This window comes from Mustela nivalis, assembly GCF_964662115.1.
Source record: "Mustela nivalis genome assembly, chromosome: 7".
NCBI lineage: Eukaryota > Metazoa > Chordata > Mammalia > Carnivora > Mustelidae > Mustela > Mustela nivalis.
The window spans coordinates 63,231,149-63,254,620 of record NC_139026.1 but is presented as its reverse complement, the minus strand read 5'-3'; the positions used below and the strand labels follow the sequence as shown (position 1 = coordinate 63,254,620).

At 37.4% G+C, this 23,472-nt stretch overlaps 1 protein-coding gene across 6 annotated transcripts in view; it reads right to left on the bottom strand.

Moving 5' to 3' along the window:
• Nucleotides 1-23,472, bottom strand: part of IPO8 (importin 8) — a 192,809-nt gene that overhangs the window by 120,160 nt on the left and 49,177 nt on the right. For all 6 annotated transcript variants that reach the window (XM_082740704.1, XM_082740707.1, XM_082740706.1 and 3 more), the window contains 5 exons: nt 22,017-22,083; nt 18,103-18,228; nt 17,336-17,433; nt 13,659-13,754; nt 1,300-1,520 (listed from right to left, as the gene is read on the bottom strand). In XM_082740704.1, coding sequence (XP_082596830.1) covers nt 1,300-1,520; nt 13,659-13,754; nt 17,336-17,433; nt 18,103-18,228; nt 22,017-22,083 — 608 coding nt within the window. The remainder of the gene's footprint in view (nt 1-1,299; nt 1,521-13,658; nt 13,755-17,335; nt 17,434-18,102; nt 18,229-22,016; nt 22,084-23,472) is intronic.

Sequence of the window (23,472 nt, the reverse complement as noted above, 5' to 3'; positions counted from 1 at the left end):
AAGTCTTCAATTAATATGGTCAATCTTGCTATATCAATTTATGATTGATATGAATACTATATCTGGGCCTTGGCATACAAGTTCTATTAAAGCAAGAATACCTACATTTGAAAACAGGAAATTCCTAACCAACAGGGGAAAAAGGAAAAATTTAGACTCTGTCTTCTGTATTAGACTGGATACAAGGTATATAGTGCACATACACTGTACACTAACCCCAGGTGCCAAAAGCTATTCAGAAACTCAGCATATACTAAGGAAAACTTGACAGCTCTAACTAAATCCATTAAATGTTCTCTGCTTTGGGGCATCTGGGTGACTCAAGGGGTTAAAGCCTCGCTTTGGTTCAGGTCATGATCCCAGGGTCTTGGAATAGAGCCCCGCACCTGGAATCGAGCCCCGCATTGGGCTCTCTGCTTGGCAGGGAAGCTGCTTCCACCTCTCTCTTTCTCTGCCTGACTCTCTGCCTACTTGTGATCTCTGTCTGTCAAATAAATAAATAAAATCTTTAAAAAAAAAAAAAAAGTTCTCTGCTTTAATATAAGGAAAATTTGATTTTGAAGGAAAAAAGTTTGACCAGTATACATTATATACATTTTTGTTAATTCTAAAATATTATATAGAAATATTCTTTAAAATATTTTGTTTAAAAATATTAAGAATGTAAAGACTGCTATATTTGGTATAACACTGCCAGTAAGCCATTGTCAGAGCTGAAATTCTAGCCTAACAGAGTCACGAAGAGGTGTTCAGTCATTTGAGGAGGGCATGTACATACTACAAGACATCTCATTTTTTCTAAGTTCAGATACTAGGAAAGTACTTCACCTAAAGACACACTCTCCCACAGGAGCAGCACTTGGGCTACAATGAACAATCCTCCTTTCTGACCTCATGTTTGAGAATAAGCTCCCCTGAGATCTGCAGGGTTCAATGTCTTGTCACCAAACTGGCATTTCCCCTAGAAACCTAACCCCATTTAGAATGTTTTTGCCTATCGACACTTAATAGTCAGGGAACCAGATGTACACTTAATTCTTGTTGCCTCAAGATACAATGATAGCACATAAGTCAAAAACCAGTAAGGACAAGCTATACCTAATTTTCAGAGACTGGATTCTTTCCACTAGATTATACTTCTGAAACACATTCTTAATTCTCTAAAAATTAAATATTAGGTTAATACACTAAACATTAATCCTTAAAAAATGAAAATTATCTTTCTATATGCTATTATATACTTTTAAAAGTCAACTTTCCAGAAACAGAAATGTAGAATAAAATCTAAAAGACACATACCCAAGAAAACAATCTGTATCATTCATCCACTGATTTATAAACTGTACAGTTATAGGTCCAGGGTTGTGAGGCAATTGAATTTGTTCTAGAGTATGTAGCAGCAAATCAGGGTTGTAGTACAAGGCAGCAATTGCAACCTGAAGACACATGGTGCGGAGCTCACTAGTTTTAACTCCTCGGGTTAATCTCTCCAAAACGAGTTGAACAAAGAGTGGAATGCACTAGAGGAAAAAATGAAAAAGAGAGTCAACCATACACCTAGAAACTAGGTAGAGCGTGTCATCAATAAATAAGATACTCTTGGGGTGCCTGGGTGGCTCAGTGGGTTAAAGCCTTTGCCTTCTGCTCAGGTCATGATCCCAGGGTCCTGGGATCGAGCCCCACATTGGGCTCTCTGCTCCATGGGGAGCCTGCTTCCTCCTCTCTCTCTCCCTGCCTCTCTGCCTCCTTGTGATCTCTCTCTCTGTCCAATAATAAATAAAATCTTTAAAAAAAAAAAAAATCAAGGCTTCAGGGTAGAATTGAAGAACTAGGAAGAGCACAGAGGAGTCTGAGGGCAGTGAAGGCCAACGTATGTTACTGAAATGGTAGACACATGTCACTACACATCAGTCCAAACTCATAAAATGCACGACACCACGAATGAGCCCTAGAGTAAACTGCGGGCTCCGGGTGAAATATGCATTCTCAGTGCAGGCCCCTCAGCTGTGACCACTGTACCGCCCAGTGCACATGTTGATAATAGAGGCCACCGTGCATGTGGAGCTGGGGGATATGGGAAATCTCTGTATGCTCAAGTCTGTGAACCTGTAACTGCTCTAAAAAATAGTCTATCAAAATAGTCTAGAGTTTCGTCTGAGGGCTGCTGGAAGGAAGGTGGGTGAGGGGAGGGGGTCAGTGGGTGATGAATATTAAGGGGGGCACACGATGTAATGAGCACAGGGTATTACATGCAACTGATGAATCACTAAGTTCTATCTCTGAAACTAGTAATATACTATATGGGAACTAACTTGAATTTAAGCATTTTTGAAAGAAAAACTAAAGTTTTGTGTAGAATTTTGAGTTAAATTTGATATGTTTTTGGAGTCAAAACTATAAATATATTAGGATCAGCAGAATACTAGCCTTCTTTAGGAGGATATATATAAAATTAAAACACACAACCACACATGGTAGTTTTTGGGTTTTGTTTTTCAAGATTTTATTTGTCAGAGGAGAGAGGGCACAAGCAGGGGGAGCGGCAGGCAGAGGGAGAAGCAGCCTCCCCACTGAGCCAGGAGCCTGACACAAGACTCGATTCCAGGATCCTGGGATCATGCCCTAAGCCGAAGGCAGATGCCAAAGACTGAGCCACCCAGGCACCCCAGGATTTTTTTAAACTACATATTAATAACTGTACTAACTATGGCAATATAGACACTTAACTGACTGAGACATCCAGGCGCCTCTACACATGGTACTTTAAGATTTTATAAAGAGGGGTGGCTCAGTGGGTTAAAGCCTTTGCCTTTGGCTCGGGTCATGATCTCAAGGTCCTGGGATGGAGCCCCGCATCGGGCTCTCTGCTCAGCGGGGGGACCCCCCCGTTTCTGCCTACCTATCTACCTACTTGTGATCTCTCTGTCAAATAAATAAAATCTTAAAAAAAAAAAAGATTTTATAAAGAGATGACTAGTTTGATGTTTGATTAACCATACTGATGAGGCTCCTGGGTGGCTTAATCAGTTAAATGTCTGCCTTCAGCTCAGGTCATGATCCCGGCTCCTGTCTGCTTCTCCCTCTCTCTCTGCCCCTCCCTCTGCTTGTGCCTGCGCTCTCTCTCTCAAATAAATAAAATCTTAAAAAAAAAAAAAAATCCTACTGAATTCTTCTCTAATTCTGATGCAGAGCATTCAGGCAGCACAACACATATAGAATACAGGCTATATTAAAAAATATTACAATGGAAGAAAGGGAAACCCTATTGCACTATTAGTGGGAATGCAAATTGGTGCAGCCACTCTGGAAAATAGTGTGGAGGGTCCTCAAAAAGTTAAAAATAGAACTATCCTATGACCCAGTAATAGTACTACTGGGTATTTGCCCCAAAAGTACAAAAATACACTAACTCAAAGAAATACATGCACCCCTATGTTTATAGCTGCATTATATACACTAGCCAAATTATAGAAAAAGTCCAAGTGTCCGTCAACAGATTAATGGATAAAGAAGATATGGTGTATGCAATAGAATATTATTCAGCTATAAAAAAGAATGAAATCTTGCCATTTGCAATGTGTATGGAGTTATAATATGCTAAGTGAAAAAAGTAAGAGAATAACATACCATATGATTTCACTCCTATGTGGAATTTAAGAACAAAATAAGCAAAGGAGAAAAAGAGAGGCAAACTTTCTTGGTTTGCCAAGTGATGAGGCTGAAGGGGGGCACCTGCTGTGATGAGCACAGGGTGATGTGTGGAAATGCTGACTCACAAGACTGTACACCTGAAACCATTATTACACTGTATGTTAAGCACACTGGAATTAAAATTAAAACTTAATAAAAAAAAATTTTTTTTAAGATTTTATTTATTTATTTGACAGAGAGAGAGAGAAATCACAAGTAGGCAGAGAGGCAGAAAGAGGGGGAAGCAGGCTCCCCGCCGAGCAGAGAGCCCAATGTGGGGCTTGATCCCAGGACCCTGGGATCATGACCTGAGCCAAAGGCAGAGGCTTAACCCACTGAGCTACCCAGGCACCCCATAAAAAAAATTTTTAATTATTACTACAAGTTCATTATTGTGAATCAACAGCCACAAGAATATGTAAACTAAGCTTGAAAAGCTCTTCTTGAGATGTTTTAATAATAAAATTTCATTTTAACAAATATTTTCTATTACATACAAAGCCATTAAGAATACAAAAAAACTGGGGACGCCCGGATGGCTCAGGTCATTATTCCAGGGTCCTGGGATCAAGCCCCACATTGACATCCCTGCTCACTGGGGAGCCTACTTCTCTCTCTCCCTCTGCTGCTCTCCCTGCTTATGCTCTCACTCTCTCTCTCAAATAAAAAAAAAAAAAAAAAAAAAAAAAATACAGGGGCACCTGGGTGGCTCAGTTGGTTAAGCAATTGCCTTCAGCTCAAGTCATGATCCTGGAGTCCCGGGATCACGTATTGCATCGGGCTCCCAGCTCCATGGGGAGTCTGCTTCTCCCTCTGACCTTGACCTTCTCCACTTTCATGCTCTCTCTCACTGTCCCTCTCTTAAATAAATAATTAAAATATTTTTTTAAAAAAAGGGAATACAAAGAAACTTTGAGGTTTTAAAATGAATAAAACTAAAATTATCCTTTTATATTAAAACAATCAATTCTGGAGACTACTTAATGCAGAATACTTCTCTATACTACTATGGAGTGATCTACAGGATGGATATATGATTATGTGAAGAAGGCAAGATGGGAAAAAAATATATGTATGCCACTACTTAAGAAGGTGAGGAAAAAAAAAAGTGAGGAAAGAATGAACACATCTATTTGCTTACTTTTTAAAATGAAAGGATGAGGGGCACCTGGGTGGCTCAGTGGGTTAAAGCCTCTGCCTTCGGCTCGGGTCATGATCTCAGAGTCCTGGGATCGAGTCCCGTATCAGGCTCTCTGCTGGGCAGAGAGCCTGTTTCCCCCACTTCTCTCTGCCTGCCTCTCTGTCTATCTGTGATCTCTCTCTGTCAAATAAATAAAATAATTTTTTTTAAATCTGTAAAAAAAATGAAAGAATGAACTAAAAACTAAAGGGAGTGGAAGAGAAGGGGAAAAAAAATAAGGGCAGAAGGGACAGGGATGGAAGCTAGACCTCCCTGAATACACCCTGTTTTGTAAATTAAACTTTAGAATTACATATAAGTAATATATTTAGAAAAAATTTTAAAGCATTTCTAAAAGTTAAAATAAATGAATCAAATAGGGATTATTTTAAAGGACTTTAAAATGTATGATTTGACTATATTCTGGCTGTATATATCCCTAGCATATGGATATACCCTGAAGATAAAAAGAGCTATTAAAAATCTTAAACAGTTAATAGTAATCACATGTTGGTGATAATATTGGTATAATTATTCTGACACCCTATATATATGTTAGTGGGATACAGCAAGTGAGTAATTATAAGGAGAACCAGGATTTTGGTACAGCCGATATAGATCCAGGTAATTAGGTTAACGAAAAATAATGTAGTACTGAATATGAATTGGAAATATCTGTGTGTACTAATGATGGGCAAATCTTAAAATGATACAATATGCATTTCCTGGCTCTCCTGTGGAAATAATGACCAACTCAGTAGCAATGAATATCCTTTGGGCTTGTAGCCTTAAAATAGCATTTCCCAGCATAGGGCAGGAAATGTACAAGATGAACCTGGAACATCTTCTCATATCAGACAGCAAGGAAACTACCAAACACTACCAGGGTCAGGTCAAAAGCACTTATATGATAAATTCAAGAAGTTCCCACTGGCCAAAGCTGAAATATACTGAAACATATTAAACAAATTTGAATCTGTAAGTTCATAATAATATTAAAAAAAAAAAAAAAAAGCAAAACACCTCATCAGTCATCTTTGGAGAATGTTAGGAAACAAACTTTCTATCTTGAATCATAGTAAATAAACAGACATTCTCACACTGTTCCTCAGAGTAACTTGGTAATAGGTAAAAAACTACTCCTTCATAGAAATATTTCAGCTAATACATGAAAAAGTAATGATAGAATAATCACCACCAACACAAGTACCATCCTAACATGAGAGACAACCAGATATTCTGTGCCTCCTGGTAGAAATACAAACTACCATCTATGAAGTATTCTTGCCAAAAGAATCACAAATGAATCTAACCAAATCCCTAGACCTAACTCCCAAGTGACAGGAAGTACAGAGGACTATAATTCCAGGCAATATACTCCTTTAGCTCTACTGAGTGCACCACAACAGTAGCCTCCCTAACATTAAAGGTTCCCCAGGAACCCTAAATTTCTGACAAAAATTCTTGAATACCAATTTTCCAATCCTTCTGCAACCTAGTTTTAGGGGTAGAAACCCACTGTATTACACTAGAAATTTTTACTTATTACCTTCAAATGGGTCCATCCTTTTTCTTCAGCTTCAGGTATTGAATTTAGTGATTCAGTACTTACATACAACACCCAGTGCTCATGACAAGTGCATTCCTTAATCCCTGTCGCCTATTTAATCTATCCCCCCCACCTACCGCCCTCTTGTAACCATTAGTTTGTTCTCTATAGTTAGGAGTCTATTTCTTGGTTTGCCTCTCTCTTTTTCCCCCTATGTTGTTTCTTAAATTCTACATATGTGTGATATCATATGGTATTTGTCTTTCTGACTTATTTTGCTTAGCCTCATACTCTCTAGCTCCATCCATGTCATTGTAAATGGCAAGACTTTGCTCTTTCTTATGGCTGAGTAATATTCCACTGTATATATACCATATCTTCTTTATCCATTCACCGGTTGATGGACATTTGGGCCTTTTCCATAATTTGACTACTGTTGATAATGCTGCTATAAACATTGGGATGAATGTATCCCTTCAAACTAGTATTTTTGTATTCTTTATATAAATACCTACTAGTGCAATTGCTGGATTGTACGGTAGTTCTGTCTTTAATAAAAGCAATTCTCTTATCCAACTCTTTATTACATATTAGACTCCTCCAAACTGAAATGTCAACTTTTTCCACTTTCTACAACCTTTCCTCTTTTACTGAGAATATAAGGCTACTGAATTTAAGCTTGCACACCCCTTCTTTCTACCTCAAGACATCTGTACATCAGCATTATCCAAACAGCACTTTTATAACAGTTAATAGATGTTCCTTGGATTTGGAAAACAAAAACATCACAGAATTAAATTAATTTGAAACACACAGATACCAACACCCATTTAGACACCTTTTCATATAAAGGCACTAGAAGTCAAGCAAAAATGAAATCTGTTGAATTTTGTTTTATCCAGTATTCCTAAGGCTTATCTGACCACTGAATACTTTCTGTTATGAACACCTACTAACACCATTAGATGGTCACAGTTTGATTAATATCACTCTATTCCTATCTACTGGTATCCATATTTTCTGTATTTGTGGGAGAAGTCATCTTTATAACTTTCCAGGGTAAAATCTGTGCTCTTGGGCTTTCCCCTGCCCTCCTCATCTAACAACTTATTTTTTCAGGTCTTTCTGTGCAATGTTTGCAATGGTCCCTACTGTAAATCTTGTTCTAGTCCTCTATTCCCAATGCTTTTAGCCTAGAGCAGAACCAGTACCCTCAGACTTTAATTTGCTAACAGCCTCCTCGCTCATCTTCATAGCCCAGTGTATGCAGAAGACCTGTTTAGACTAAGGATGCTTCTAGGAGATTCATTATTCTTAGTGCCTATCTTTGATCATATCATTTCTCTGCTTAGTGGATTCTCTGTTCAATTGCTTATGGCATAGGTTGGTAAACTTTTAGTCAATATTTAGTAATACTTTCAACTTCGGGGTGTCTGGGTGGCTCATTTAAGCAACCAAGTCTTGATTTTGGTTCAGGTCATGATCTCAGGGTAATGAGATGGAGCTCCATGTCGGGCTACATGCTGCGTGTAGAACCTGCTTGGCGTTCTCTTTCTCTCTCCCTCTGCTCCTACTCCTGCTCATGGTTTCTCTTACTCTCAAAAATAAATAAATACATACATAAATACATTTAAAATTTTTTTTAATTCTTAGTAATACTTTCACTTTGTAGGCTACATATGGTCTCTGTTGCATACTTTTTTTTTTTTTAAAACATCCCTTCAAAAATGTAAAAACCATGCTTTATGCCTAGGCCATATATACGGGTCACAGGTTGGATTTGGCCCACAGGTCATAGTTTGCCTTCTTCTGGCTTACAGGAGAGATTCTAAACTCTTTGCCTGGATTTATTCTCCACCTTTCTGGCTTTTGACCTTCTGCTCAAAACTTTCCAAAAGCCAGTCAACAGAACTAAACCCTTTGCTACCTCACTCAAGTCCTGTGCTTTACTACCTCCTTATTTTGTTTTCACCTAAAACACTACTCACTGAAGCCTTCTTTGGGGTTCTAACAGCAAACCTGGCTTCTGTCAAATCAGAGCCCTTGAACATACACGTAAAACTTTATCAATACGAAAAAGGAGCCTGAAAGGTCACTCTAAAAATAATGGAGAATTTGGTGGTAAGCAAAAATTGCTTTTTTTTTTTTGGTGGCTCTCCTAATTAAAATAAGAAGATAAACCCTAAGCTAGCAGTTCATGTGGGAAAAGCAAGAAAAGAGATGGTCATGAAGAACCCTCCTGGAGTCAGAAACTCAAACATGAACTTTTGAAAACTTCAAAATGACCATTATAAAATATGTTTACAGAATAAAGGAAGCCATATTTTTTTTTTAAAGGACAGTTTTCTTTCTTTTTTTTTTTTTTTTTAAGATTTTATTTACCTATTTGGCAGAGAGAGGGAACACAAGCAGAAGGGATGGGAGAGGGAGAAGCAGGCTTCCTGCTGAGCAGGGAGCCCAGTGTGGGACCTGATCCCAGGATCCTGGGATCATGACCTGAGCTGAAGGCAGACACCAAAGACTGAGCCACCCACGCACCCCTAAAAGAAGCCATTTTTAAAGTCACAGGAAGCCATGATGACCATGTCTCATCAAATATAAAACATCTATTAGGACATATAAAATATAAAAAAGAATCAAATAAAAATTCTAGAGTTAAAAAATACTATAGGGGTGCCTGGCTGGCTTAGCCAGTAGGTCATGCAATTCTTGTTCCTGGAGTCTTGAGTTCAAGTCCCATGTTAAACACAGAACCTAGCTTAAAAAAAAAAAGCACTATAAACAAAATGAAAAATTCACTACAGGGACCCCACAACAGATCTGAACTGGCAGAAGAGAGAATCAGCAAACCTAAAGATAGACTAAAAAAGAGTATGCAATCCAAAGACCAGAGAAAAGAAAGAATAAAGAAAAATGATCAGAGTCTCAAAGAAATATGTAACACCATTAAATACACCAACATATGTTTAACAGGAGCATCAGAAGGAAAGAAAAAAAATATTTGAAGAAATGGCTAGAAACTTGCCAAATGTGACAAAAAACTATACATCCAAGAAAGTCAACAATGTCCAAGTAAGATAAACACAAAGACATGCCATAGTAAAAACGGTAAAAGACAAAGAGAAAATGTTGATAGAAGCATAAGAAAAAACATACACCACTGCCAAGTACAAGGGAATGTTAATGGGATTAACAACTGTTAAACAAGAGACCAGAAGGATGGTATGTTCAAATTTGCTGAAAGAAAAACCTGTCAACCAAGAATTCAGTAGAAACTGTCTTTCAAAACTGAAAATAAAATAAAAACATTCTCAGAAACAAAACAAAAACAGACATTTCATTGCTAGCAGACCTACCTTGTAGGAAATACTAAAGGAAGTTCAAGCTGCAAGTAAGTGACCCAGAAGGGAATTCAAAAACAAATACACATGCATGCGCGCGTGTACGCGCACACACACACACACACACACAGAAGGTAATTATGTAATTTTCAAAAACAGAAAAACACTATTCCTTTGACTTTCTTCCCTTAAGTGTTTTAAAAAACAGTGGCAATTTTAAAAAAAGCAACTGCATAAAATAACATCTTAAAATTATATCATTGAAACTTTAAAGTATAGAAATATAGTTATTTTCAACATTAACAATAAAAAGGAGATAGGTGCAAGATTGTACTGGAGCAAGCGAATGATACCAGATGGTAACTCCAATCCAAAGGAACAAATGGAAAGAATTGAGAAATGTAAATAAGAAGGTTAATATGATAAACTCTATATATACTTGCTTGCTTTTCTTAGCTTAACACGTAAAATTACCAAAAAATATATAATTATTTAATTAAATTGATTAATTAAAAAATATAATTATAAACTGTGTATTACTAGGTTTATAACATATATAAAATGTAACATATAGAACAGTAATAGTAGAAAAAGGAAGAGAAGGAGATAGAGCTATATAGGAGTAATGCATCTATATCTCACTAAAAAGAAGTTAATCTAAATCTGAAATAGATTCTGATTAGATATATTACAGTAAGCCCTAGAACAACCACTAAGCAAATTTTTTAAATAGTGGGGACAAAAATTAAAAAGCAATTAAAATGTGACATTAGAAAATATTTACTTATTTCAAAGTATTTACTTATTTCAAAAGAAAGCAGTAAAAAAAATAGGGGAACAAAAATAATAAGACAAAAAATAAATAAAATAGCAGACTAAATCTATGCATCATAACAATATTAAATATCAATAGATAAACAATCAAAAGGAGAGAATGTCTCATTGGATTTAAAAAAGAAAAAAGCAAGAAAACAAGATTCAACCAAATGCTATCTACAGGAAACACACTTTAGATTCAAAAATACAAACACCGGGCGCCTGGGTGGCTCAGTGGGTTAAGCCGCTGCCTTCGGCTCAGGTCATGATCTCAGGGTCCTGGGATCGAGTCCCGCATCGGGCTCTCTGCTCAGCAGAGAGCCTGCTTCCTTCTCTCTCTCTCTCTCTGCCTGCCTCTCAGTGTACTTGTAATTTCTCTCTGTCAAATAAATAAATAAAATCTTTAAAAAAAAAAAAAATACAAACACCTTGGCGCACCTGGGTGGCTCAGTCAGTTGGGTGTCTGATTCTTGATTCTGCTCAGTTGGTGATCTCATGGACATGGGATCGAGCCCTGGCAACACTTCCCAGGGTGATCTACAGACTCAACACAATGCCAGCTGACTTCCTTGCTGGATCTGACAAGCTGATCCTAAATTTCACATGAAAACTCAAGGGACCCAAAATAGCTGAAACAATCTTACAAAAGAACAAAACTAGACGACTCAAACTTCCTAATTTCAAAACTTACTACCAAGTTATAATAAAGACAGTATAGTCCTGGATTAAGGATTAAAAAATTAATCAGATGAGAGTCCGGAAATAAATCCTCACATTTATAGTCAATTCATTTGACAAGGGTGCCAAAGACAATTCAAAGGGAAAGAATAGCTTTTTCAACAAATGGTACTGAGACAACTTTCTATCCACGGGCAGAATAATGAATTTAAACCCCTTCCTCATGCCACACAGAAAAATTAACTCAAAATGAATTAAGTACTTAAATGTTACAGCTAATACTATAAGCTCAGGATACTATAATGCTCAGAAGATGAAAGAAGGAAATCTTCATGGACTCAGATTTAGCAATGGGTTCTTAAATGTAAAAGAAACCACAAACAGCAAAAGAAAAAAGATAAACTGGGCATCAAAATTAAAAACTGCTTCAAAGGACACTATTAAGAAAGTGGTAAGACAATTCACAAGTTGGGAGAAAATTTTTACTGAGCCACCCAGGTGCCCCATGGGAGAAAATTTTTGCAAACTGTATATCTGATAATGGACTTGAATTCAGAATCTATAAATAACCTCTATAACCCAATAGTAAACAAATAACCCAATTAAAATGAACAAAGAATCTGAATAGACATTTCTCCAAAAAAAAAAGATAAACAAATGGCCATATGAAAGATGCTCAACATCATTAGCTATCAAGCAAATGCTAATCAAAACAACAAGATACTACTTCACACCTGTAAAGATAGCTATAACAAAAAGACAAAGCAAGAGCTGATGAGGTTACAGATAAATTGGAACTCCCATTCACTGCTAATAGGACTGGGAAGTGGCGCAGCTGCTCTGGAGAAACAGTGTGGCAGGTCCTCAAATGGTTAAGCATAGAATTACCACTCGTAGATACATACCAAGAGAAATGAAAACATGTCCACAGAAAGAGCTGCATACAAATGTTCATAACATTATTCATAATAGTCAAAAAAGGAAATAATCGGGGGAACCCGGCTGTTTTAGTTGGTAGAGCTCTCCTAATTACAGAGTTGTGAGTTCAAGCCCCACACTGGGCATGGAACTTATTTTTAAAAAATAATAATTAAAAAAAAGTGGAAATAATCGGGGGAACCCGGCTGTTTTAGTTGGTAGAGCTCTCCTAATTACAGAGTTGTGAGTTCAAGCCCCACACTGGGCATGGAACTTATTTTTAAAAAATAATAATTAAAAAAAAGTGGAAATAATCCAAATGTCCATTAACTGATGAACAGCTAAAATAAATGTGACATATCCACCCAATGGAAAATTTAGCAATAAAAAGAAATGAAGTACTAGTAGTATACATACTCACACATGGATGAACCCTTAAAACATTATGCTAAGTGAGAAAAGTCATTCACAAAGGACCACATGATCCCATTTATATGAAATGTCTAGAATAGGGGCACCTGGGTGGCTCAGTCCTTAAGCATCTGCCTTTGGGTCAGGTCATGATCCTAGGGTCCTGGATCCAGCAGGGAGCCTGCTTCTCCGTCTCTCACTCCCCCTGCTTGTGTTCCCTCTCTAGCTGTGTCTCTCTCTGTCAAATAAATAAATAAAATCTTTATAAAAGAAAAGAAAAATGTCTAGAATAGACAAATCTCTAAATAAGAAAGTAGAATAATGGTTGCATAGGCTGGGGGGTGAGTGTTAAGGGGAAATGAGAAGTAATTACTTCTGGGTATAGAGTTCTTTGGGGAGTAGTGAGGGAATGCTCTAAAACTGTCATAATAGTTGCATGATTCTGTGACTATACTAAAATCCATGTAAGTATGTACACTGTAAAGGAGTGAAATATATGGTATGTGAATTATAGCTCAATAAAGCTATTTTAAAAAGTACACAGAGCAAAAGTTACAGAATGAAAGAAAAAAGATAACTCCAAAATTTCACTTTAACACTTCAACACTTTTCTCAGTAACTATCATATCATGATTATATCAAACATCAAATTAATCTTTGTTGAAAATGTATAGTGCTTTTTTTTTTATATCAGTAAAAGAAACTTATTTTTTTTTTTTTGTACAGTATCTTCAATTCTGGTTAAAAGAAGATATCCGAGAATATCTCAAGAGAATCCACAAAAGCAAAGGAGAATGAAGATCTCTGGAAAACCTGCTGAGTAGAATTTACATATTCATGATTTGCTTGATAGCTTCTTAAATTATTACATTTCCTGTTTATTTCTTTCTCAACTAGGATGCAAGGTGCAATTTTCCAACTGTATGAGTATTTTTATCATTTAAATAGGATTTATGCCAGCAAGCACAAACCACAAGCTATCTTTTTAATTTTCCACCATAATATAAACAAATTAATTCAAGCATGTAAATTTTCAATATAAACATCCAGTACCACCTTTCCATACATGTATTACCTGATCAATTCCCTTTCCTTTGCACTGAAGAATGATGACTTCAAGAAGTTTGGCTGCATGACATTCTGCATCTTCTCCTGCATCTCCACATAGAACCTACAGTAATTACAATTCAGCTCAGCAGTGAACACCATTGTATAGAATTTAACTTGAGTCTACAGGAAGCAAATATCACATAAAAATTCAGGAATCATAGCTTGGGGGCATCTGGGTGGCTCAGTCAGTTAAGTGTCTGCCTTCAGCTTGAGTCATGATCCCAGGGTCCTAGGATCAAGCCCCACATTGCAATCATCACAATTACAATAAAGTAAGCTATATGAATTAAATGTCCAGATAAGAAAAGATTCCCTTTAAAGGCAACAAAACAATAAAATGAAATCAAAAGAAATTTTTAAAAACCTTTCATTTAAACAATGAAACAAACCCTGTAGTTTTGTTTTAGTTCATTTTTGTCATAATTTACTATCACACACCTTTTAATTTCTCTATATGGATTTTTATAACTACAAACATTTTCCATGGATGTTATAATCATTTAGGACTGTAAGTATTACAGTACATAAGTTGAATAGTTTACCAGACCATTCCTCTATTGCCAATTCTATATTTCTACTATTATAAATAAATTCACAATGCACATGTTCATACATAACATTTGGAATATAATTGCCTTACAATAAGATTCTCAGAAAAGAGATTTATAGAGTAGAGCCACGCTTATATTGGAAATAAGAAAATATGGAAAAATTAATAAGAGTCCAAACATAAGCTACAAGAAAAAGAACAGACTTAACCTAAAAAGGAGACAGAAATTAAAAATACAGACAAAAAGAGGTAACAGAGAGAAACAAAAGACAGACTCATTAAATAAAGACAACAAAATGGACTTTTGTCAAAATTATTCTTAAAGAGTAGAGAGCAAAATTATAAAAATATTAGAATTGAGAAAGACATAAATACAGGTAAAGGAGAGATTAAAATAAGCAAATACTATGGAGAACATTATATCCCTTACATATTTGAAAGCTCAGATGAACTGGATAACTTCCTAGACAAATACAATTTAAGAAAACTAAATTAAAAAGAAATTCTTGATAAAGAAGACAGATTGAACATTCCCATTTAATTTTATTACTTCCCAAAAGGCCATTAAAATGATAATAAAGAGGTTTTAGAGGCATAAATCCACAAAGACAGAGAAAAGGAAAAAAGTAGACAGCTGTAAAATTTTGGAAACGAAAACAGATGGATCAGTGAACTGAATCACAAGCAGGTAGCTGGCAAAGCCAAAAATCAACCCTATTTACATAAAATTTAAAATTCTACCTCTTAGGATAATATATCTACATCTAGATTCTAAATGTGAATGAGCTATGGAACCAGAATGTCTTCGTTCAAATTCCCACTGACACTTATCTGTGCTTTTAAAAAAGCTAATTAACCTCTGTGTCTTACTGTCCCCATCTGCAAAAGGAGGATAATAATATACTTACATGGTAGGGTTATAGAATACAGAAAGGAAAAAAAAAAATCACTCCCTTTGCCCCAAATTGCATTTACTTGGGTTTTTTCTTGGTTGGTTGGTTGATTTTAGTCCCTACCTCCAGAAGGAGAAAAACAAAATATATTTTGGTAATTTTAAAAATAGACTCTAGAGCCAGATTACCTGGCTTCAAATATGGCTCCAATGTAGACTAGTTCTGTGACTTAGGACAATTTGCCTCAGGCATGATGTAAAAAATTGTGCCTCAGTCTCCCCTTTGATCAAAATGTGATATTTTCCTCATAATGTTGCAAAGATAAAATAAGTTAGTATGTATAAAGTACTTGGGAAATACCTCATATATAGTAAGAATTCAATAAGTATTAGCTATTAATAAAAATCAAGATTATGACATATATTTTCACCACTTGATAAGTCTAAGGCCATAACCATGAACATTGCTTTTACCCCAGCTACTATAATACAGAGCAGCTGTACTAATGGGTGTAGGACTGTTACATTTTCTGCTTGCTGCTTTCTCTTCCCTTTTCCCTCACTAGCAATGGTCTCCACTTAGGAGAGGATACTAAAGATGGCCAAGTGATTATGATTTAATAAGCTAGGTTATTTATTACAGACCTAAATGGGTCTTCAAAAATCATGATTCTAGGGTGCCTGGGTGGCTCAATGGGTTAAGCCTCTGCCTTTGGCTCAGGTCATGATCCCTAGGATCGAGCCCCACATCAGGCTCTCTGTTCGGCGGGGAGCCTGCTTCCCCCATCTCTCTGCCTGCCTCTCTGCCTACTTGTGATCTCTGTCAAATAAATAAATAAAATCTTTTAAAAACAAAATCATGATTCTACTCCTTCAGTTTATATGTGATGAAACTTAGTGACCTCCCCAAATCTCCCAGGCTCTTTACAAGTGAACTGAGACCTGAATCAGATGCGCGGATTTATCAGTTCAGAGCTCTTAACATCTCAGTACACATCTCCTCTAGTGAGGAAGACAGGCTGTACACTAGATATTTTACACCCAAGGCCAAACTTAGGCACCTCTATGCAATGCAGTTTTATATTTAGGTACGTATAAATATTCAACTAACGGAGAAGGAAAACATTATTTATATTCAACAATGATTCTACGATATTACCAACAGAGGGCAAAATCTAACCTGTGACAAAGACAGAATAGGAGACAATCCTGTTTGTATGTAAATATAACAGTAGCCAGTATATGGCTAATAAATCATCTTGGACTGAGCTAAATGATGCCGTTTTTCCAACTATTCCAATTTTTCTATCTTATATTATTTATATTCAAAAAATATATATCTAGTGTTTTCCAATATACATATTTAATTGAAAAATCAGTAATTGATAAATTGTGGTTATTTTCTTAGCATTTTGCTTTTCTGTTACTGGTTTTTTTAGCACTTGTCTTGAATCAAGTGGCAAGTTTGCATTTTTGAAAGAAAAAACATAAACAAAATTATTTACCCTAAACATTATAAAGTGCACAGCTATAAAAATGGCAAGTGTCAGGAGTGCCTGAGTGGCTCAGATGGTTGAGCATTTGACTCTGCTTCAGTTCAGGTCATTATCTTGGGGTCATGAGATCGAGCCCCATATCAGGCTGAATACTTGGCATGAAATCTGCTTGGGATCCTCTCTCTCTCCCTCTCTCCCTAACACCCTGCATTCTCTCTCTCTCTGTGTAATAAAATAAATCTTTAAATAAATAAATAAATATATATATAAGGGGCGCCTGGGTGGCTCAGTCAGTTAAGCCTCAGACTCTTGACTTCAGCTCAGGTCATGATCTCAGGATCATGGTATCAAGCCCCCACACTGGCAAGCCCCCACTGCTGGCGATGTGCTCTGTCCCTCTCCCTCCACCCTGCCCCGCTGATCTCTCTCCAATAGATTAACAGATTTTTAAAAAATAAAATAAATAAAAATTTTAAAATTAATAAATAAAAATGGCAAATAGTCTTAAGCACAACACACAATAAACAACTATCAAATTACAATTCCAAGGTCTATTAGAAAATTAAAAATAGCAAATATTGAAATAGCAAATGTTGAAGTCAATACAGAACTAAAGTATAAGAAACAAACTGAAAGAGTGTCCTGAAGTAAAACACTTAAACATTAGTAAGAACCATTATAACGACTGATTAGGACACACTTACCTTTCTACACATTGTAAAAAGTATTTCTAAATGCTTTGGATTAGATAATAAAGTATTTGTATCTATTGTCACATAATTATGCAGGAGAGGCATCATATCTGGAAAAGAAATTCAAAAGCCCAATGAGACTTGAGTGACAAGAATAGAAATAAATTACTCCCACTGAAACCACATTCTGTGGTTTCATATTACTATCTTCCCTCACAACCACAAAATGCTAGTAACAACAGTGACAGATCTGCTCTTCCTAGACGAGGAAGATGTGGATCAGAAAAATTAAAATGCTCATCTTTTATTATAGTGATTGTTCTCAATTTTTGTCTTTTTCTCCATAGGTGTCATCACCATTTGACCAACTGTATATTTTCTTGCTTGTCTGTGTGCTCCCCCCACCTTCCCCATTCCCCCCACCCAACTAGAAGGGAAGCATTAAAAGAGCACGCACTATTTTGCTCACTGCTACACTGCTATGCTTAGAACAGTTCTGGGAATATAGACAGCATTCAGAAAACAGTAATTCAATTAACGTATGGTTATATGTGCTGACTGCAAACTGACTTAAGATACAACAGGAAACAGTCCCCCTTCGACTGCCTGTATTCCTGGAGCTGCAAAACACTGCTCTGATAGCACTACCCTTTACTCAACAGGGAAAGAACAAGGATTTTCTGATTAGTAGTGGAATCATGTGAGCCTTTATATCAACTGCCAAAGGAAATAATGTCTAGCCACAGAAAAGCAAAAATGTTAGATGGTCAAAGCCATACCTGTAAAGTATTCAAAACAATCCTGCTGAAAAACCTCATATAATATACCTAGCAGCTGCCACATTTGAGGGGAAATACCATGGCAGGTTAAACTATATGCCAGTGAAAGAATTTCTTCATAGAATTCTAGAAGGAAGAAAATCTCTAGTTAGAATGCTAGAAAACAGCAACAATTAACCACAGAGACCCCAGATAGGAAGATTTAGGTTATCCACTCGCATACATTCCTCTCACACATAACATACCTGTAGCACCCCCTCATCTGCATTCCCATCCTCAGCTCCCTCTATTTTCCACCTTCCCTTTCTTGCCAAGATCTGCCCCCTACCCAGTCAGATGGCACAAAAATGTGTTTTTGCTAAACTCACCCATAACACTGGAAATGTGTGTGTGTGTGTGTGTGTGTGTGTTTTTAAGACTTTATTTATGTGTCAGAGAGAGCGAGCACAAGCAGGCAGAGTGGCAGAAGAGGCAGAGGAAGAACAGCCTCCCTGCTGAGCAAGGAGCCCCATGAAGGACTCAATCCCAGCATCCTGGGATCATGACCTGAGACGAAGACAGATGTTTAACTGACTAAGCCACACAGTCTCCCCAGGAATATGTATATTTTTGATACTGTGTAATAAATAAAATATAGTTTATACTTCTAAAGTTGTATCAGAAATGGATACAAGAAGGAAGAGACTGTTGTCTATCTCTCATGCACAGAATTTTAAAAAACAAATAATATTCTTTGGGAAGCTTAATTATGCTAGGCTAAAATATCTTCCAGCCTCACATATATTTACAAACTATATTCTGGACCGTATTTTGTCAAATTTACAAGACAATTATACCCACTATAAAAAATCCAAAAGAATGCTCTTACATTTGCAGATATGTCTTTGTTATTACCCTCTATCAAAAGGAAATCGTATCTAAACACACAATGAGAAAACACAATTCTCAATACAAAATTTTCAAATAATTCCTACCACGTCACTAAGCAAAAGTCTTTTAACTTCAAAGGGTTTTCCCTCTTTTTTAAAAGGTATTGGGTACACCTGGGTGGCTCAGTGGATTAAACATCAGACTCTTGATTTCCTTTTGGCTCAGGTCACAATCTCAGGGTTGTAAGATTGAGTCCTACATCAGACTCGGTGCTGAGCATGGTGCCTCCTTAAAATTCTCTCTCTCCCTCCCCCTCTGCACTGACCTGCAACTTGTGTGTGCTTTCTCTCAAAAAATTTTTTAAAATCTTGGGGCGCCTGGGTGGCTCAGTGGGTTAAGCCGCTGCCTTCGGCTCAGGTCATGATCTCAGGGTCCTGGGATCGAGTCCCCCGCAACAGGCTCTCTGCTCAGCAGGGAGCCTGCTTCCCTCTCTCTCTCTCTCTCTGGCTGCCTCTCTGTCTACTTGTGATTTCTCTCTGTCAAATTAATAAATTAAAAAAAAAATCTTTAAAAAAAAATTTTTTTTTAAGCTTTAAAAAAAATAAAAGAAACTAATATTCACCCTGGGAGCATTTGGAGTTTTTTTGTAACATTATTTAAAACAACATATTCAAAAGCTAGTAGACAGATACTTGCCTTACCAAGAACAATCTGGAAATCACAGATATTGGGAAATAATTTGTTACATAAGACATTTGAAAAGTAGCACTATCTGAATATGAAATGTCTGAAAGTTCGTTTATCACCATCCCACACCTAGCATATGATGAAAGGAGAGCAAATGCCTCTTCCTAACATGAAGCCTAGAAACAGAAATGTGGCCAAGATTTCCATGCACACCCTTGACAGCTTCAGCATGTGTGCAAGACCCAGCCACCCTGATGCTGAAGACCAGGCCTTTGAAACTTGACAGAGAAATGAGAAAGCGCAAAGCTGTTGCAGATTACTTTTCATGGCCGGACTGGAGTCTGGATGGTGGTGGACAGCAGTACAGGACCCCAAGAGGTCTCCTCAGCAGACCACTACCAGTGCACAGTCCTGCTGGCTCCAGCCAACTCCAGCCTCCCCATAAGTTCAGTGAGCTAAATTCCATTTACACCTGAATGCACCAAAAGTTATTTCAACTATTCTCAACCAAGAAGACTGTTAGGGAAGGATGGTTGTACCAGACTTTGACTCCCTGTGTCAGATAAAACAGTCGAAGCAGTAATAGTCAACCTTGGCTTCTAATAATAAATGAAATTTCAGGAATAAATTAGCAATGAAAACAGGCCAGGGAAAAAAGGGAAGTGGGACAATGGAAAGAGAGTAGACCATGGACACAAATGAAGTCAGGCTGCTGGGGTAAAGGTCCTGGAAAAACAGAGTCATCCCATGACATCTTACAGAACAAATATACATAACATATTTTTTTAATCTAAGATCCTCTATGGCCAAATATCAGTTCAAAATGGGCCACTAATTGGGTGCCTGGGTGGCTAAGTCGTTAAACGTCTGCCTTCAGCTCAGGTCATGATCCCAGGGTCCTGGGATTGAGTCCCACACCAGGCTCCCTATTCAGCGGGAAGCCTACTTCTCCCTCTCCCACTCCCCTGCTTATATTCCCTGTCTCACTGTCTCTCTCTGTCAAATAAATAAATAAAATCTTTAAAAAATAAATAAAGAAAAAAAGGGCCATTAACATTACATTACAGCTAAAAATATAAAAAAGACCATCCATCACCTTAGGGCTAGGGATGGGATATCAGACAAGAATTGGGGCCATGCTTTCTCCTCTACCCACTGCATCCAAAACTCAGCCCATTTCCTTAACATGCTGATGTTGCAATTGCTCAAATCAAACAGCTGGTATAGGCAGATTAGAAGGCTGGTATAAACTATTTCTCTTTGCCTTACTGCATGATTTCACTCCTCAGGGTTACTTACTTTAATGGAGAATCTTCAGTTACAATCTCTTCCATGAATAAGGGGATCAGTAAACATACTTTTTGCTTATCAGAATCTCTAGGGTTATGGTCCATATACGCCATTTTAACTGGTTCCAGGGAATTCTTTATACACCTCAAAGTTTGAGAACTACTGCTTTATAGCAATGATTTCGAAAGGAAGGAGGAGGTACCCTCAGCAGTGTACAAGATAATCCACTCAGTAGGGAAAATAATGTATTACAATAGTTTATGTATATAGATGTTTAATCCCATCCTTTTACATTTCTATTTTTATGGATGTAAATGTAATTTGCTAACATATGTATATTGCCTACAATATGCATTCAAATATTATCCACCTGTATTAGAAGTGCATGCTTAATTTGTTACTACTGGTATGAATGATAAAAAGCTGGGAGACAACTGGTCTTAAACAATCACCTGCTTTTCTTCCACCTCTGTTTGCACACTATAGAGGCTGCCTCTATAGTGTATACAAGCCCACATGACTTGGGGCTGCCACCTTCAAAATGCTTGGATACATGGAAAAAACAAGCCTCCTCTACAAATTCCCCATCAGTCTGTAACATCCTGATTCTAGTAGTTACTCATTCTATTCAGAAGTCAGGCACTATAATAGAACAACAATCATTTCATACTTCTGGTTGGACATAGGTCTGCCACTTCACATTTTTCAATTCCAGAGTAAAGTAACCTCACCTAAACCTCATTCCAGTTCTTCCTTTCTAAAAATGTAAAAACTTAAAGTTCTCTGTCCTTTAAAAATTCAAGGACAAAAATTCTTTATTGGATGTATTAAATTTTTCCCTAAATGAAAACACAGATATCTAATACTAGAAAGCATATCCAGAAACAGAAGAGAATGCAAGCTTTTTTTCCTCAAAATTATCCATATTGTTGAATTTGAAAGGCTAAAAGTGTACTTTTTTTTCCTCAAAATTATCCATATTGTTGAATTTGAAGGGCTAAAAGTGTACTTTAAGTTCACCAAATTAAAGAATATCAGTTTACCTTTTCACTCTATCTTTGACTTACCAATTACATGTTTCTGTAAAACAAGATCAATGATCCGTAGACAGATATTCTCTAACTGCTGAGTAACCTAAAGATAAATTTAAACATTTAGTTTAAAATTCACCATGAAAACCCTTAATCTAATAATATTAGCTCAATAAAAATAACAAAGGGATTTTTTTGAGAGAAGTTGACAATTCTAAATTTCAAGAGAAAAATATAACCAAGAAATTCTGAAAAGTAAACTAATGATAAAAATGGAAGTTAAGTCCATAATAAAATTACAAATTAAAGTAGTTCTGTACCTCATATTTTATACCAAAATAAGTTCCTAACGAATGAAAGATTTCAGTGTGAAAACGTGGGCCATAGAATACTAGAAGAGGGGTACCTGGGTGGCTCAGTGGGTTAAAGCCTCTGCCTTCAGCTCAGGTCATGATCCCAGGGTCCTGGGATCAAGCCCTGCATCGAGTTCTCTGCTCAGCAGGAAGCCTGCTTCCCCCTCTCTCTCTGCCTGCCTCTCTGCCTACTTGTGATCTCTGTCAAATAAATAAGTAAAATCTTAAAAAAAAAAAAAAAATACTACAAGAGGAGGGGGAGGAGCAAGATGGCAGAGGAGTAGGAAACTGAAATATCATCAAGTCTCGGGAATTCAGCTACATAGTCATCAAACCATTCGGAACACCTACAAACTCAACAGGAGATAGAACAAAAGAAGAGCAACAATTCTAAGAACAGAAAATCAACCACTTTCCGAAAGGCAGGACATACAGAGAAGTGAATCTGAAGCTCCAGGAAGATAGACCATTGGGAGAAGGGCCAGCTCCCAGCAAGTGAGAGAGCAGAGGAGCCCCAAATCAGAACTTTTGGAAGTCTGCTCCATTGAGGGACACTGCTCTAAAGGCTAACTGAAGGTGGAACCCTTGAGGGGACAGTGCAGACTCAGGACCCTTCAGGACTCAGGTCACAAGACCAGAGTGTCTGAGTGTGGCAGACCTGCCAGGTATCCAAGCAGGGAAGTTGGCTCCAGAGACGGGGCCAGAGCCAAGGAGTGAGCTCTCATCTCTGGGTTACCTTAAACCGTGATCCAAGGCATAGTCGGGTCACTGCTCTTGGATCAGGGACTGCACAAGTGGCAGATCTAGAAAGACCTCCTCCTTCTTCCCCAGGGAGGAGTGGGGCGGAAGCGCATGGCAGGAACTGGCCGTGTTGGAGACTCCAAACAGGGTCGTGCGCCAGAGATAGAAATGCTCCATCACAGCCTGTGAGCTTGGAGTGGGGCTGGGGACCAGGGAGATAGGAGGGATTGACTGCTTTTCTCTGAGGGCGCACTGAGGAATGGGGCCCCAAGCTCTCAGCTCCTACAGGAGAGATTGGGAGGCCGCCATTTTCATTCCCATCCTCCATATTTGTAGGAAAGTGGTCAGGGAACAAAAGCTGCCAAGAGTGAACCAGAACTGGCAAGGGGGGTGCAATT